The 16,658-nt window shown below is 40.8% G+C and overlaps 1 protein-coding gene across 7 annotated transcripts in view; it reads left to right on the top strand.

The window, feature by feature from the left end:
- prune2 (prune homolog 2 with BCH domain) overlaps positions 1-16,658 on the top strand; it is a 318,918-nt gene that overhangs the window by 225,429 nt on the left and 76,831 nt on the right. For all 7 annotated transcript variants that reach the window (XM_033017577.1, XM_033017576.1, XM_033017574.1 and 4 more), the window contains one exon: positions 823-902. In XM_033017577.1, the coding sequence (XP_032873468.1) occupies positions 823-902 (80 nt within the window). The remainder of the gene's footprint in view (positions 1-822; positions 903-16,658) is intronic.

Genomic DNA, 16,658 nt, shown 5'->3' with positions numbered 1-16,658 from the left:
AAATCCAGCTTTTCCTTTAGCGAGCAGCATTTCAGATCTGCTCAGACATTTTTGGTACAATTGGAACCCTCTAGCTGGCTATGATCGGGCCCATCCCAGATTCCTGTCTCATTATGAAATGAATGTTGAATAAGATGCATGTGCATATGATTGTTTTCCCAAAAGACTAACCTTCAAGCCAGAAATATTTGGGGTGAAGAATTAATTACATTCTGAAATTTCTGTTTCCTCGTGGATAGATTATTGACTCGACAACCTGAGAGATATATCTCTCTCTTGGGGCTGTAATGAGCCACTCCCCATCCCAACAATGGGCAGAACCAAAAATTGACACAAAGATTTGCAATATTAATAACCTGTGAAACCAAAAAAATTACATCATCAGTGAGCATGAGTGCTTCTCATACGACGTTTCTTACACATTGATAATTGGAAAATGACACAGAGTGTACTGCATTGTTAGTCTGCTGATCTGGAGGCCGCAGGTACAAGGTGAGTGACAGGCAGATTTTGCCTTGGATGACATGGACTAATATTATGAAGAACAGAAGGTTCAGCTCCGTTTCAACAAATGTTTATCCCTCAAGCCAGATCTTTAAATATGCAAATTATCTCATCAATCTTGTTACTGCTTTTGGAATTTGCCAATTGTCTGCCACAGTTCCTACATTGAAACAATAACCTCTTTAAAATAACTTTGTTGTTATGTGACATTCCAAGGTAATTAATATAGGACACAAATCAAAGATTTTATCTTTGAATATGAAAACATTGCATTGCAAGTTTCAATTATTGCTTTGGTGACATGTTTGTCTTTTGTAGATCATCGACAAAGGATGTAGGAATGGACATCCCCTTTGATGAGGGTTCGCCAAGTCCCTTAGCTGAAGAAAGCAGACCTGGTATGAACAGTGTGATTAATTCATTCTGTAAATAACTCTGCTAAATTATGTGCTGAGAATGCTACATTGATATGACTCATCATTTTGTTTGAGCAAAAAGAATATCTTAAAGATACTTGACTAGGCTAACACACTACCAGGTATGAAATAATCAGTCATTTAAGTAGAATAAATCCATTTTATTTTCCTACAGTTCATTTTGTCCTTGTTAACTGCTGCCGTGGCATGTATTTAAAACATTGAATCACTAGAAGTTGATATATAAAGAACAAATCAGGCTGTGGTTATCGTGTGATTTGATATTTTAATCTTTTGAGCATTGCCAGATAACAGTGGAGAGTCAAAGAGTCTTAAAGCATGGAAACAGGCCCTTCCGCACAACTTGCCCAACATTCCCCATCTACACTAGTCCCAATTAGCTGCGTTTGGCCCATATCTAAACCTGTTCTATCCATGTACCTTTCTAAATGTTTCTTAAACATTGCAAAAGTACCTGACACAACTACGTCCTTCGACCTACATCCTACATCCACCACCCTTTGTGTGAAAATGTTACCCCTCAGGTTCATAAAGTCATAGTGATACAGTGTGGAAACAGGCCCTTCGGCCCAACTTGCCCACACCGGCCAACAATTCCCAGCTACACTACTTCCGCCTTCCAGCGTTTGGTCCATATCCCTCCAAACTTGTCCTATCCATGTACCTGTCTAACCTGTCTTAAACGTTGGGATAGTCCCAGCCTCAAATACCTCCTCTGGCAGCTTGTTCCATCCTTTGTGTGGAATAAGTTACCCATCAGATTCTTATTAAATCTTTTCCCCTTCACCTTGAACCTACAGTGCCCTCAATAGACAATAGACAACAGGTGCAGGAGTAGGCCGTTCGGCCTTTCGAGCCAGCACTGCCATTCAATGTGATCATGGCTGATCATCCACAATCGGTACCCCATTCCTGCCTTCCCCATAATGTTTGGGACAAAGACCCATCATCTATTTATTTGCATCTGTACTCCACAATTTGAGATTTGTCATAGAAAAATCACATGTGGTTAAAGACAAAATTGTCAGATTTTATTAAAGGGAATATTTATACATTTTGGTTTCCCCATGTAGAAATTACAGCTATGTTTATACATGGTCCCCCCATTTCAGGGCACCATAATGTTTGGGACACATGACTTCACAGGCGTTTGTAATTGCTCAGGTATGTTTAATTGCCTAATAAAATCTGACAATGTCTACAGAGTGATTTAGGCCATTTGGAAAAATGGGCTGAAAGATGGCAGATGGAGTTTAATGCTGATAAATGTGAGGTGTTACACCTTGGCAGGACAAATCAAAATAGGACGTACATGATAAATGGTAGGGAATTGAAGAATACAGTTGAACAGAGGGATCTGGGAATAACCGTGCATAGTTCCTTGAAGGTGGAATCTCATATAGATAGGGTGGTAAAGAAAGCTTTTGGTATGCTAGCCTTTATAAATCAGAGCATTGAGTATAGAAGCTGGGATGTAATGTTAAAATTGTACGGCATTGGTGAGACCAAATCTGGAGTATGGTGTACAATTTTGGTCGCCCAATTATAGGAAGGATGTCAACAAAATAGAGAGAGTACAGAAGAGATTTACTAGAATGTTGCCTGGGTTTCAACAACTAAGTTACAGAGATAGGTTGAATAAGTTAGGTCTTTATTCTCTGGAGCGCAGAAGGTTAAGGGGGGACTTGATAGAGGTCTTTAAAATGATGAGAGGGATAGACAGAGTTGATGTGATCAAGCTTTTCCCTTTGAGAATAGGGAAGATTCAAACACGAGGACATGACTTCAGAATTAAGGGACAGAAGTTTAGGGGTAACATGAGGGGGAACTTCTTTACTCAGAGAGTGGTAGCGGTGTGGAATGAGCTTCCAGTGGAAGTGGTGGCGGCAGGTTCGTTGGTATCATTTAAAAATAAATTGGATAGGCATATGGATGAGAAGGGAATGGAGGGTTATGGTATGAGTGCAGGCAGGTGGGACTAAGGGAAAAAAGTTGTTCGGCACGGACTTGTAGGGCCGAGATGGCCTGTTTCCGTGCTGTAATTGTTATATGGTTATATGGTTAATGTGCATTTTAACCCCATGTGATTTTTTTTCTATTACAAATCTCAAATTGTAGAGTACAAAGGCAAATAAATAAATGATGGGTCTTTGCCCCAAACATTATGAAGGGCACTGTACCTCTGCAACTCCCTGGTTAACTCATCCCTTCCCACCCAAACCACCCCGTCCCAGGTGCAACACCTGTCCCTATACCTCCCCCCTCGACTGTGCAGGGACGCCTACAGTCCTTTCAGGTTAGGCAGGAGCTTGCACCTCCACCTCATCTACTGTATCCATTGTTCAAGATGTGGATTCTTATACATCGGCGAGACCAAACATAGACTGGGCGATCGTTTCGCTGAACACCTTCAGTCAGTCTATCTGGACCTACCTGATCTCCCGGTTGCTGAACAGATTAATTCTCCTTCCCATTCCCACACTGACCTTTCTGACCGTTGTCAGAGTGAGGCTAAACGCAAATAGGAGGAACAGAATCTCATATTTCGCTTGGGTAGCTTACAGCTCAGTGGTATGAATATTGATTTATTTAACTTCAAGATACCCTGACATTCCCTCTCTCTACATCCCTCTCCCACCAAGTCACACTCGCTTCTCATTTTCACCCAATAAACAGCTAACAATGGCTTGTTTCCTTTATCATCGTTACTTTTTTGCATATCTTCCATTCATTGGTTTATATCTCTCGACATTATCGTCTATATCTCTTGTTTCCCTTTCCCGTGACTTTCAGTCTGTAGGGTCACGACCTGAAACATCACCCATTCCTTCTCTCCAGAGATGCTGCCTGTCTCGCTGAGTTACTCCATCTTTTTGGGTCTATCTTCGGTTTAAACCAGCATCTCCAATTTCTTCCTACACATTAACCTATGTCCTTTGGTTCTCCAGTTGCCCTACTCTGAGCAAGAGACTGTGTGACTACCCAACCTATTCCTCTCATGATTTTGTACATCTCTATAAGATCACCACATCCTCCTGTTCTCCACAACAGTGGAATGACTATAATTATTTCTTATCAATTGTATTCACAATTAGTAAATGTGCTTAGTTAATATTGAGACCTGAATCACCTGGACACACTAAAGTTATAGCTATGAAATTCTTTATACAACAGAAGCAAATATTATGTAGGAGATTTTCTTCCAAATTCAAAGGTGCATCAATATTTTTATATTATTAATATCAAAGCTAACAATAGGTGAATTCAATGCAATTTCATTTACTCCAGTGACATAATTTACTTTGATATTTCAAGTCTGATTGGTCCATTGAACAACACGTTTAGAATGAGATTACACTGTAACTGACAAGACACCTTTGAATGATCAAACACCTTTGCTGGAACAAAGTAATTCATATGGATGGTGTAAAAGCTTCTGAAGGCCCAAAATTAATGTGGTGAGGGCTGACTTTCTGAGTACACAAATATCTTAATTAGTGAAGCCGCCTTTGTTGCATTGGACAATGTGTACTTAACGCAGTAAAATATCTACATGAGAATTTAAGAGCATGTGACCAAAAGCTAAAGATACTTCTAGTTCTTTCCATCTACCCTATGTACACCTTCATTACTTGTCATACCTCAATTAAGGCTTCCTCCGTCTTCTCAGTTACAAGCAAAAGCAAACCCAATTTATCCAGTCTGTTCCCAAAAGTGAAACATTCCATTCCTGGCAACATCCTGACCAGTTTGTTCTGTATCCTCTTTAACACAATCACATCCTCCCTGAACTCCACACAGTACTCCAGCTGTGGCCTAAACAACATTGTGTAAAGCTGTCCAAAAACCTCCCTGATCTTATATTTTATACCCTGGCTAATAAATCTCCCTGTGCTCCCATCTTCAGGAATTCTTGGAGATGAGTACTAAGGTTAGTTTAGTTTAGTTTATTCCTATTTTTTCCCCGGGATCTTCCCATTCCATGTAATATATCCCAGCCTTTGCTACTTCTTCTTAAATGCATCAGACATTTTTAGGATTAACTTCTATCTCCAATTGCGTTTTCCATCTTACTGCATATCAATATTGTTTTGTTTCCGAGACTACTCTCAGCAACAAGGTTCAAGTTTATTTGTCACATGCACCAATGTACAGCGAAATGAGTTACCATGCAGCCATACAATCAAAAAGAGCACAATACACGATAGAATTTAACATGAACATCCACCACAGTGGAATCAACATTCTTCACTGTGATGGAAGGCAATAACGTTCAATCAATCTTTTTCGTTTGTTCATCCATGGTCGGGGCCATGAACCCGCCGCAGTCGCCGCTACGGACGGCCCGATGTATAAGCCCGATGTCGGGACAGATCGGAGCACACACTTAGAGTTCCCGAATCGGCCACTTTCTTCACTCATTAACAATAGCACCAATATTCACATAATTTGCGAACTTACAAATCAAACCTCTTACATTCACATCTATATCATTCAAATCATGAATATACAGTTTCTCACAATTTGAGATTTGCAATTTAAAAAATCACATGTGGTTAAAGTGCACATTGTCAGATTTGATTAAAGGCCATTTTTATACATTTTGGTTTCACCATGTAGAAATCGCAGCAGTCCCCTCATTACATGGTCCCCTCATTTCAGGGCACCATAATGTTTTGGGACTCATGGCTTCACAGTTGTTTGTAATTGCTCAGGTGTATTTAATTGCCTCCTTAATGCAGGTATAAGAGAGCTCTCAGCACCTAGTCTTTCTCCAGTCTTTCCATCACCTTTGAAAACTTTTATTGCCGTTTATCAACATGAGGACCAAAGTTGTGCCAATGAAAGTCAAAGAAGCCATTATGAGACTGAGAAACAAGAATAAAACTGTTAGAGACATCAGCCAAACCTTAGGCTTACCAAAATCAACTGTTTGGAACATCATTAAGAAGAAAGAGAGCACTGGTGAGCTTACTAATTGCAAAGGGACTGGCAGGCCAAGGAAGACGTCCACAGCTGATGACAGAAGAATTCTCTCTATAAAAAAGAAAAATCCCCAAACACCTGTCCGACAGATCAGAAACACTCTTCAGGAGTCAGGTGTGGATTTATCAATGAACACTGTCCGCAGAAGACTTAATGAACAGAAATACAGAGGTTACACTGTAAGATGCAAACCACTAATTAGCTGCAAAAATAGGGTAGCCAGGTTACAGTTTGCCAAGAAGTACTGTACTTAAAAGATCAATTACAGTTTTAGAAAAAGGTCTTGTGGACTGATGAGACGTAGATTGACTTAGTGTCCCAAACCTTATGGTGCCTTGATATAGGGGGGACTATGTATAAACACTGCTGTAATTTCTACATGGTGAAACCAAAATGACAATGTGTACTTTAACCACATTTGATTTTTTCTATTACAAATCTCAAATTGTGGAGTACAGAGGCAAATAAATAAATGATGGGTCTTTGTCCCAAACATTATGGAGTGAGCAGGAGGATAAATGAGTGGATGAGAGACTGGTGCAGTGGGTATGGATTCAAGTTTCTGGATCATTGGGACCTCTTTTGGGGAAGGTGCGACCTGTACAGAAAGGACGGGTTGCACTTGAACTCGAGGGGGACCAATATCCTGGCGGGGAGATTTGCAAAGGCCACTGGGGAGACTTTAAACTAGTATGGTTGGGGGGAGGGACTCAAATTGGGAAAGCTAGCAGTCGGTGTGTGAGGCAGGAGGCAGAGAATGGTAGCACTCTGACCCAAAATGTAGGGGAGAGAGAAGAAAAAGACAATAAACAGAGAATAAGACAGGGTGGGTTTCTTAAATGTGTGTATTTTAATGCTAGGAGCATTGTAAGAAAGGTGGATGAACTTAGAGCCTGGAGCCGGTGAAAACCGCGCAGCACATCATCGGTGCCCCGCTCCCTGCCATGGATGCCCTCCACCGAAAACGGTGTCTGAAACGAGCTGGGAAGATCATTAAAGACCCCTCCCACCCCAACCATGGACTGTTTGCCCTCCTCCCATCAGGGAGGCGGTACAGGAGCCTCAGGTCTCGTACCAGTAGGATGAGGAACAGCTTCTACAATCATACCGTCGCATTGCTGAACTCGGAGTCCCGCCGATAGATTCCTCCGGTCCCTCCGTCCCCATTGTTTAATTATTCTGCATTTTTTATTGTTCTGTATCCTCTTTTTTTTAAATTTCTATATTGCACTACTACGGACTGACGCAAAACTGCATTTCGTTGTACCCATACTCAGTATTTGTGCAATGACATTAAAGTTGAATTGAATTGAATTGAATTGAATTGAATTGACACCTGGAAGTATGATGTTGTGGCGATCAGTGAAACATGGTTGCAGGAGGGCTGTGATTGGAAACTAAATATTCCAGGATATCGTTGCTTCAGGTGTGATAGAATTGGAGGGGCAAGAGGTGGAGGTGTTGCATTGCTTATCAGGGAAGATATTACAGCAGTGCTTTGGCAGGATAGATTAGATGGCTCGTCTAGGGAGGCTATTTGGGTGGAACTGAGAAATGGGAAAGGGGTAGCAACACTTATAGGGGTGTATTATAGACCGCCAAATGGGGAGCGAGAATTGGAAGAGCAAATATGTAAGGAGATGGCAGATATTAGTAGTAAGCACAAGGTAGTGATTGTGGGAGATTTCAATTTTCCACACATAGACTGGGAAACACATTCTGTAAATGCGCTGGATGGGTTGGAGTTTGTAAAATGTGTGCAGGATAGTTTTTTGCAGCAATACATAGAAGTACCTACTAGAGAAGGGGCGGTGCTGGACCTCCTGTTAGGAAATGAGACGGGTCAGGTGGCAGAGGTATGCGTTGGGGAACAGTTCGGGACCAGTGATCACAATACCATTAGTTTCAATATAATTATGGAGAGGGTCAGAACTGGACCTAGGGTTGAGATTTTTGATTGGAGAAAGGCTAACTTTGAGGAGATGCGAAAGGATTTAAAAGGAGTAAATTGGGACATTTTGTTTTATGGGAAAGATGTGGAAGAGAAATGGAGTACATTTAAAGGTGAAATTTTAAGAGTACAGAATCTTTATGTCCCTGTTCGGTTGAAAGGAAATAGTAAAAATTGGAAAGAGCCATGGTTTTCAAGGGAAAATGGACACTTGGTTCGGAAAAAGAGGGAGATCTACAATAATTATAGGCAGCATGGAGTAAATGAGGTGCTTGAGGAGTATAAAAAATGTAAAAAGAATCTTAAGAAAGAAATTAGAAAAGCTAAAAGAAGATATGAGGTTGCTTTGGCAAGTAAGGTGAAAGTAAACCCAAAGGGTTTCTACAGCTATATTAATAGCAAAATGATAACGAGGGATAAAATTGGTCCATTAGAGAGTCAGAGTGGACAGCTATCTGCAGAGCCAAAAGAGATGGGGGAGATATTGAACAATTTCTTTCCTTCGGTATTCACCAAGGAGAAGGATATTGAATTATGTGAGGTAAGGGAAACAAGTAGAGTAGCTATGGAAACTATGAGATTCAAAGAAGAGGAAGTACTGACACTTTTGAGAAATATAAAAGTGGATAAGTCTCCAGGTCCAGACAGGATATTCCCTAGGACATTGAGGGAAGTTAGTGTAGAAATAGCAGGGGCTATGACAGAAATATTTCAAATGTCATTAGAAACGGGAATAGTGCCGGAGGATTGGCGTACTGCGCATGTTGTTCCATTGTTTAAAAAGGGGTCTAAGAGTAAACCTAGCAATTATAGACCTGTTAGTTTGACGTCAGTGGTGGGCAAATTAATGGAAAGGATACTTAGAGATAATATATATAAGCATCTGGATAAACAGGGTCTGATTAGGAACAGTCAACATGGATTTGTGCCTGGAAGGTCATGTTTGACTAATCTTCTTGAATTTTTTGAAGAGATTACTCGGGAAATTGATGAGGGTAAAGCAGTGGATGTTGTATATATGGACTTCAGTAAGGCCTTTGACAAGGTTCCTCATGGAAGGTTGGTTAAGTAGGTTCAATGGTTGGGTATTAATGGTGGAGTAGCAAGATGGATTCAACAGTGGCTGAATGGGAGATGCCAGAGAGTAATGGTGGATGGTTGTTTGTCAGGTTGGAGGCCAGTGACTAGTGGGGTGCCACAGGGATCTGTGTTGGGTCCACTGTTGTTTGTCATGTACATCAATGATCTGGATGATGGTGTGGTAAATTGGATTAGTAAGTATGCAGATGATACTAAGATAGGTGGGGTTGTGGATAATGAAGTAGATTTTCAAAGTCTACAGAGAGATTTATGCCAGTTGGAAGAGTGGACTGAAATATGGCAGATGGAGTTTAATGCTGATAAGTGTGAGGTGCTACATCTTGGCAGGACAAATCAAAATAGGACGTACATGGTAAATGGTAGGGAATTGAAGAATGCAGGTGAACAGAGGGATCTGGGAATAACTGTGCACAGTTCCCTGAAAGTGGAATCTCATGTAGATAGGGTGGTAAAGAAAGCTTTTGGTGTGCTGGCCTTTATAAATCAGAGCATTGAGTATAGAAGTTGGGATGTAATGTTAAAATTGTACAAGGCATTGGTGAGGCCAATTCTGGAGTATGGGGTACAATTTTGGTCGCCTAATTATAGGAAGGATGTAAAAATAGAGAGAGTACAGAGGAGATTTACTAGAATGTTGCCTGGGTTTCAGCAACTAAGTTACAGAGAAAGGTTGAACAAGTTAGGGCTTTATTCTTTGGAGCGCAGAAGGTTAAGGGGGGACTTGATAGAGGTCTTTAAAATGATGAGAGGGATAGACAGAGTTCACGTGGATAAGCTTTTCCCACTGAGAGTAGGGAAGATTCAAACAAGGGGACATGACTTGAGAATTAAGGGACAGAAGTTTAGGGGTAACATGAGGGGGAACTTCTTTACTCAGAGAGTGGTGGCTGTGTGGAATGAGCTTCCAGTGAAGGTAGTGGAGGCAGGTTCGCTTTTATCATTTAAAAATAAATTGGATAGTTATATGGACGGGAAAGGAATGGAGGGTTATGGTCTGAGCGCAGGTATATGGGACTAGGGGAGAATACGTGTTCGGCACGGACTAGAAGGGTCGAGATGGCCTGTTTCCGTGCTGTAATTGTTATATGGTTATATGGTGATGGCAAGAGCAAAGTATAGAGGAGAGAAGGAACTGCCCAAGATTCAAAGTATAACATTTTATCTGTGAAACACGGAGGTGGGGTTGTTATGGCCTGGGCATGTATGGCTGCTGAAGGTACTGGCTCACTTATCTTCATTGATGATACAACTGCTGATGGTAGCAGCATAATGAATTCTGAAGTGTATAGACACATCCTACCTGCTCAAGTTCAAACAAATGCCTCAAAACTCATTGGACAGCGGTTCATTCTACAGCAAGACAATGATCCCAAACATACTGCTAAAGCAACAAAGGAGTTTTTGAGTGACCAAGTCAATCACCCGATCTGAACCGAATCGAGCATCCCTTTTATATGCTGAAGAGAAAACGAAACGGGACTAGCCCCCAAAACAAGCGTAGGCTAAAGATGGCTGCAATACAGGCTTGGCAGAGCATCACCAGAGAAGACACCCAGCAACTGGTGATGTCTATGAATCGCAGACTTCAAGCATGCAAAGAATATGCAACAAAATACTAAACATGACATTACATGACATTGTTGTGTCCCGAACATTATGGTGCCTGATACGGGGGGGACTATGTATAAACACTGCTGTAATTTCTACATGGTGATACCAAAATGTATAAAAATGGCCTTTATTAAAATCTGACAATGTGCACTTTAACCACTTTTTATTTTTTCTATTACAAATCTTAAATTGTGGAGTACAGAGGCAAATAAATAAATAATAGGTCTTTGTCCCAAACATTATGGGGGGCACTGTAACACACAGCATATGTTGCAGTTTTCTGTTGTACAGCTCTCGTCACAGGTTTCCAGTAGTAGAAGCAATCCTCGATCAAATTCTGCTTTGATGTCGACAGTCACTCTCACATCGCCACTAGAATTCAGCACTTAGGTCCATTTGGTCCATCCAGTGAGTTGTCCCAGTATTTTGTGTTCACCTTTGGTATAAACTAGCATCTTCAGTTCCTTCCTACACATTATGGTTAAACCTAATGTGTTATGACCCAAATATTTTAAATTTAGTCTCTTACAAAACTTACTGGCTTTTAACCAGCTGACAAAGATTATCTGTATCTGGCTGTTAATGATTAAAATAAAATGTGTCATGTGAGAGGCCCAAGCAATATTTCAGATTGGCTCTGGATGGTAGATTGAAGTGTGGTATGGCGGGGATTTGGTGTAGATGGAGATTTAGATGGTGGATTAAATGCAGTGAAAGTGAAATTAAAACATGGAACATGGGTAGAGGTGGATAATGATCTGAGATGTGTGGTGGTCTGTTTTCACAAGATAACAATTAAACAGTGCACTTTCCCAGGCTTTCATCGGTCAAGTAACCTTTAACAAGCAGGTATGGTCTGATCATCTGATCGGCGGGAAGCACATGGCGCAGCAGTAGAGTTGCTGCCTTACAGCGCCAGAGACCTGGGTTTGATCCTGACTATGGGTGCTGTCTGTTCGGAGATTGGATATCCTCCCCGTGACCTGTGTGGGTTTTCCCCGGGTACTCCAGTTTCCTCTCACACTCCATACACGTACAGGTTTGTAGGTTAATTGGCTTTGATAAAAATTGTAACTTGTTCTTTGTGCGTAGGATAGTGTGACTGTACAGGGTTTGCTGGTTTGCGCAGACTCTGGTCGAATGGCCTGTTTCGATGCTGTATCTCTAAACTAAACTAAATTTAACAATGTGTTGTGGATAGCCTCCTATCAGGAAGCCATTTTTGGATCGAAATTGCCCTGTAGCACCTGTGCTCGTACTTTTTGGATCAGTCTCCCAAGTAAGACGTTGAAAAATGCATTACTGCATTGCATAACAATACATTGACTGCATTATCCTCATTGATGCACTTAGTTTTTCAAACACTTAAAATCAAATAGTTTAGTTTATTGTCACATGTACCGAGGTACAGTGAAAAGCATTTCTTGCGTGCTAACCAGTCAGTGGAAAGACTACACATTATTATAATCGAGCCATCCATAATGTACAGATACATGATAAGTGAATAACGTTCAGTGCAAGATAAGTCCGATTATAGATGGTCCTAGGGTCTCCAATGAGTTAGATAGTACCTTATGACCGCTATCTAGTTGTTGATGGTTCAGTTGTCCAATAACAGCTGGGAAGAAACTATCCCTGAATCTGGAGGTATGTGTTTTACAATTTTGTACCTCTTGCCTAATGGGAGAGGGAGTGACCGGGATGAGACTCGTCCTCGATAATGTTGGTGGCCTTGACGAGGCAGTGCGAAGTGTCAATGGAAGGGAGGTTGATTTGTGTGTTGGTCTGGGCAGTGTCCACAATTCTCTCGCAACATCTTGCTGTCTTGGATGGGGCTGTATCTCCCCAAAACAAAATGATGCTGATTTTCTGTCATAATTTATAATTCCAATAACATCCTTACCACTGAAGCTGTAAATTCCCTGAGCTGAGCTTTATGAATAAAAGTGCCACGTGTTGAAGAATGGTCCTGATGCGAAACATTGCCAATCCATGTCTTTCTAGAGATGTAAATGTATTCATTTAAAGCTTGCCGATATTATCTGGCTACACGCACTGATTGCTAGTTTAAACCTAATGACTAATTTTTCCCAGGATAATCTATACTCCTTAATATGTTTAAAATATTTTTGGGATTTTCCTCAATCTTGCTGGCAGCCCCATTTCATTCCTCCACTGCACTCTCCTTAATACTTCGGCCCGCTAAAATTTCTGTACTCTTCATGCATGCGCTCTGTCTTTTACTAACATCCAGTAAGAAAGACTGGAGCAAATTGAAAAGGCTAAAGACTGACTTCTGTAATGGTAAGTACATCGGGAAGAAGCAGAGATGGATTATCTACTCGATATATAAGTCTAGTCTTTTGTACCATATGTTGTCACCATCATAAAGAAGCTAAGACCTCCTCCTACTACCAGCTGTTTATTTGTCCATCATCATTCATGACTAAACATGGCAAAGATTATGGAGGTTTGACCTCTTGGTCAAAGGAAGGAAGGAAAAGCCTGGGAGCAATAGGCCGGTGAGTCTAACATCTGTGGTCGGAAAGTTACTGGGAGCTGTAGATGGTGCTTATATGGATTTCAGCAGTGCATTTGATAAGGTTCTGCATGGTAGGCTGCCCTGGATGATTAGATTGCATGGGATCCAAGGAGAGCTGGTCGACTGGATAAAAAATTGGAATGAGGCAGGGTGAGGGTGGAAAGTTGCATTTTGGGACGTCGAACAAGGCAAGGACCTACACAGTAAAAGGTAGGCCTCTGGGTAGTGTGGTAGAGCAGAGTACAGGTGCATGGTTCCTTGAAGGTCGAGTCACAGGTAGATAAGGTGGTCAAAAAGGCTTTTGGCACTTTGGCCTTCATCAGTCAGAGTATTGAGTATAGAAGTTGGGAGGTCATGTTGCAGTTGTATAAGGCGTTGGTGAGGCCGCATTTAGAATATTGTGTTCAGTTCTGGGCACCATGTTATAGGAATGATATTGTCAAGCTTGAAAGGGTTCAGAAAAGATTTATGGGGATGTTGCCAGGACTAGAGGGTGTAAGGGAGAGGTTGAGTAGGCTGGGTCTCTATTCCATGAAGCAAAATCATGAGAGGAATAGATTGGGTAGATGCACAGAGTCTTTTACCCAGAGTAGGCAAGGCAAGGCAACTTTATTTATATAGCACATTTCATACACGAGGCAGACTCAAAGTGCTTCACATTAAAACATGTCATACAATAAAATGAAATAATAAAATGAAATAAAATAGAAGAATTAAAAGAAAAGAAAAGCAAAATTAAAAATGCATTATAAAAAGTGCAAAAGTTAAAAGTGCAATGTAGTTAAGATTTAGCTGAAAGCTAAAGTAAACATAAAAGTTTTCAGTCTTATTTTAAAAGTGGTCAAAGTTGAGGCAAGTCTTAAATCTTCAGGAAGTTTATTCCAGCTATTTGTTGCATAGTAACTAAATCCTGCTTTCCCATGTTTTGTATTTACTCTGGGAATCACTAACAGATTGGTTTCAGAAGATCTTAGCGGTCTAGAAGGCTTATATAGTAGAAGCATGTGAGTGATATACTTTGGTCCTAAACCATGTAGTGATTTATAGGTGAGCAGCAGGATTTTGAAATCAATTCTCTGACATACAGGGAGCCAATGTAAGGATTTAAGAATTGGTGTAATGTGTTGAAATGTTTTGGTCTTGGTTAGAACTCTAGCAACAGCGTTCTGAACAAGCTGTAGCTGCCTGACAGTTTTTTTCGGAAGATCTGCAAGAAGACCGTTACAATAATCTAGCCTACTAGTAATAAAGGCATGTACAAGTTTTTCTAAGTCTTGAGCTGACATGAGTCCTCTTAATCTTGCTACGTTTTTGAGGTGATAGTAGGCCGATTTTGTTACTGATTTGATGTGACTGTCGAAATGTAAATCTGAATCCATAATAACCCCAAGATTTCTGGCTTTGTTAGAAGTTTTCAGGGACAGAGAGTGAAGGTTTTGGGTTACTTTAAGCCTTTCTTTTTTAGCACCAAAAACAATTATCTCCGTTTTGTCCTTATTTAGTTGGAGGACATTTTGGCACATCCAGTCTTTGACTTGCTCAATGCACTGGCACAGCAGATCTATGGGGCGATAATCATTTGGTGATAGCGCTACATAGATTTGAGTGTCATCGGCATAGCAGTGGTGGTCAATATTATTATTTCGCATGATTTGCCCTAGTGGGAGCATGTAGATGTTGAATAAAGAGGGCCCTAAGATCGAACCTTGCGGGCTTCCACACGTCACGTTGGTTGGTTCTGATACAAAGTCGCCAATGGAAACAAAATAGTTCCTATCTTGTAGATATGACCTGAACCAACTTAAAACTGTGCCTGAAAGCCCCACCCATTTTTCCAACTTGTCCAAAAGTATTGAGTGATCAACAGTGTCGAATGCAGCACTGAGGTCTAATAGCATTAATATTGAAACTTTGCCAGAGTCTGTGTTAAGACGGATGTCGTTTACAACTTTAATAAGGGCGGTCTCGGTGCTATGAAGAGGTTGAAATCCTGACTGGAAGTTGTCGTAGCAGCCAGTTGAAGCCAGGAAGTGATTAAGTTGCTGGAGGACAACTTTCTCAATGATTTTACTTATGAAAGATAGGTTTGATATTGGTCTATAGTTGTTAATAATAGAGGCATCTAGGCTCCACTTTTTTAAAAGAGGTTTAATAACTGCAGTTTTCAAGGCTTTTGGGAAATTGCCTGATTGAAGAGAGCTGTTAACTATTTAATAATAATAATAATGGATGGGATTTATATAGCGCCTTTCTAATACTCAAGGCGCTTTACATCGCATTATTCATTCACTCCTCAGTCACACTCGGTGGTGGTAAGCTACTTCTGTAGCCACAGCTGCCCTAGGGCAGACTGACGGAAGCATGGCTGCCAATCTGCACCTACGGCCCCTCCGACCACCACCAATCACTCACACACATTCACACACAGGCAAAGGTGGGTGAAGTGTCTTGCCCAAGGACACAACGACAGTATGCCAGCCGAACACTTAGCCCATTGTGCCATCTGTCGTCCCGATATTTGCAGTATGTCTATTGCTAGGCAGTCAAAAACATTCTTAAAGAAGTTGGTAGGTAAAGCATCAAGGCAGCATGTGGATGGCCTTAGTTGTGTCACCGTTTCCACAAGAGTTTTAGAGTCTATGACATTAAAGCATGTCATCATTGCCACGTTACTTTTGCCTAAACAGGGTGGTGATCCAACATTTTTGTTTGAAGCGGAGATATTGATGGCACGTCTGATGCCTTCAATGTTATCTGTATAAAAGAATGCAAACTCATTGCATTTCTGTGTGGAATGGAGTTCAGGTGGTATTTGTGTTGGGGGGTTGGTCAGTCTGTCAACAGTTGCAAATAGGGTTTTTGCCTTATTAGTGTTGTTGTTAATGATATTGGAGAAAAATGTTTCTCTAGCACTTTTTAAGTCTAAATTGTAGGCACGGAGGCTCTCTTTATAGATGTCATGGTGACTATGAAGTTTTGTTTTCCGCCAGATGCGTTCAGCTTTCCGGCATTCTCTTTTCTGGGCTGTTACAAAAGCAGCTTTTCTCCAGGGTGCCTTTTGCTTACCAGAAATCGTTTTAACCGTAACAGGTGCAATGACATCTATAACTTTCACAATTTTGGAATTAAAGTTATCTACAAGATCATCAGCAGAACATGGGTTTAGAGGTGGTAACAAGGAGATAGCATTTTTAAAGAGTACATTAGAATGTTCATTTATATACCGTTTTTTGACAGTATTTGATTTTGTCTGTATGTCGGGAATAAAAGATATATTAAAGAAAACACAGAAGTGGTCAGACAATGAAGGATCAGTCACGAAAATATCAGAAACATTGAGACCCTTTGTGATAATCAAGTCCAGGGTGTGCCCCTTACAATGAGTAGCCTCTTTCACATGTTGAGACAGTTCAAATGTGTCTAAAATAGTAAAAAATGTAGGGGAATCGAGGACCAAAGGACATAGGTTCAAGATGAAGGGGAAAAGATTTAATAGGAATCCGAGAGATAACTTTTTCACACAGAG

This window comes from Amblyraja radiata, chromosome 3, assembly GCF_010909765.2.
Source record: "Amblyraja radiata isolate CabotCenter1 chromosome 3, sAmbRad1.1.pri, whole genome shotgun sequence".
Lineage (NCBI taxonomy): Eukaryota > Metazoa > Chordata > Chondrichthyes > Rajiformes > Rajidae > Amblyraja > Amblyraja radiata.
This window is presented reverse-complemented; position numbering and strand designations above follow the sequence as displayed.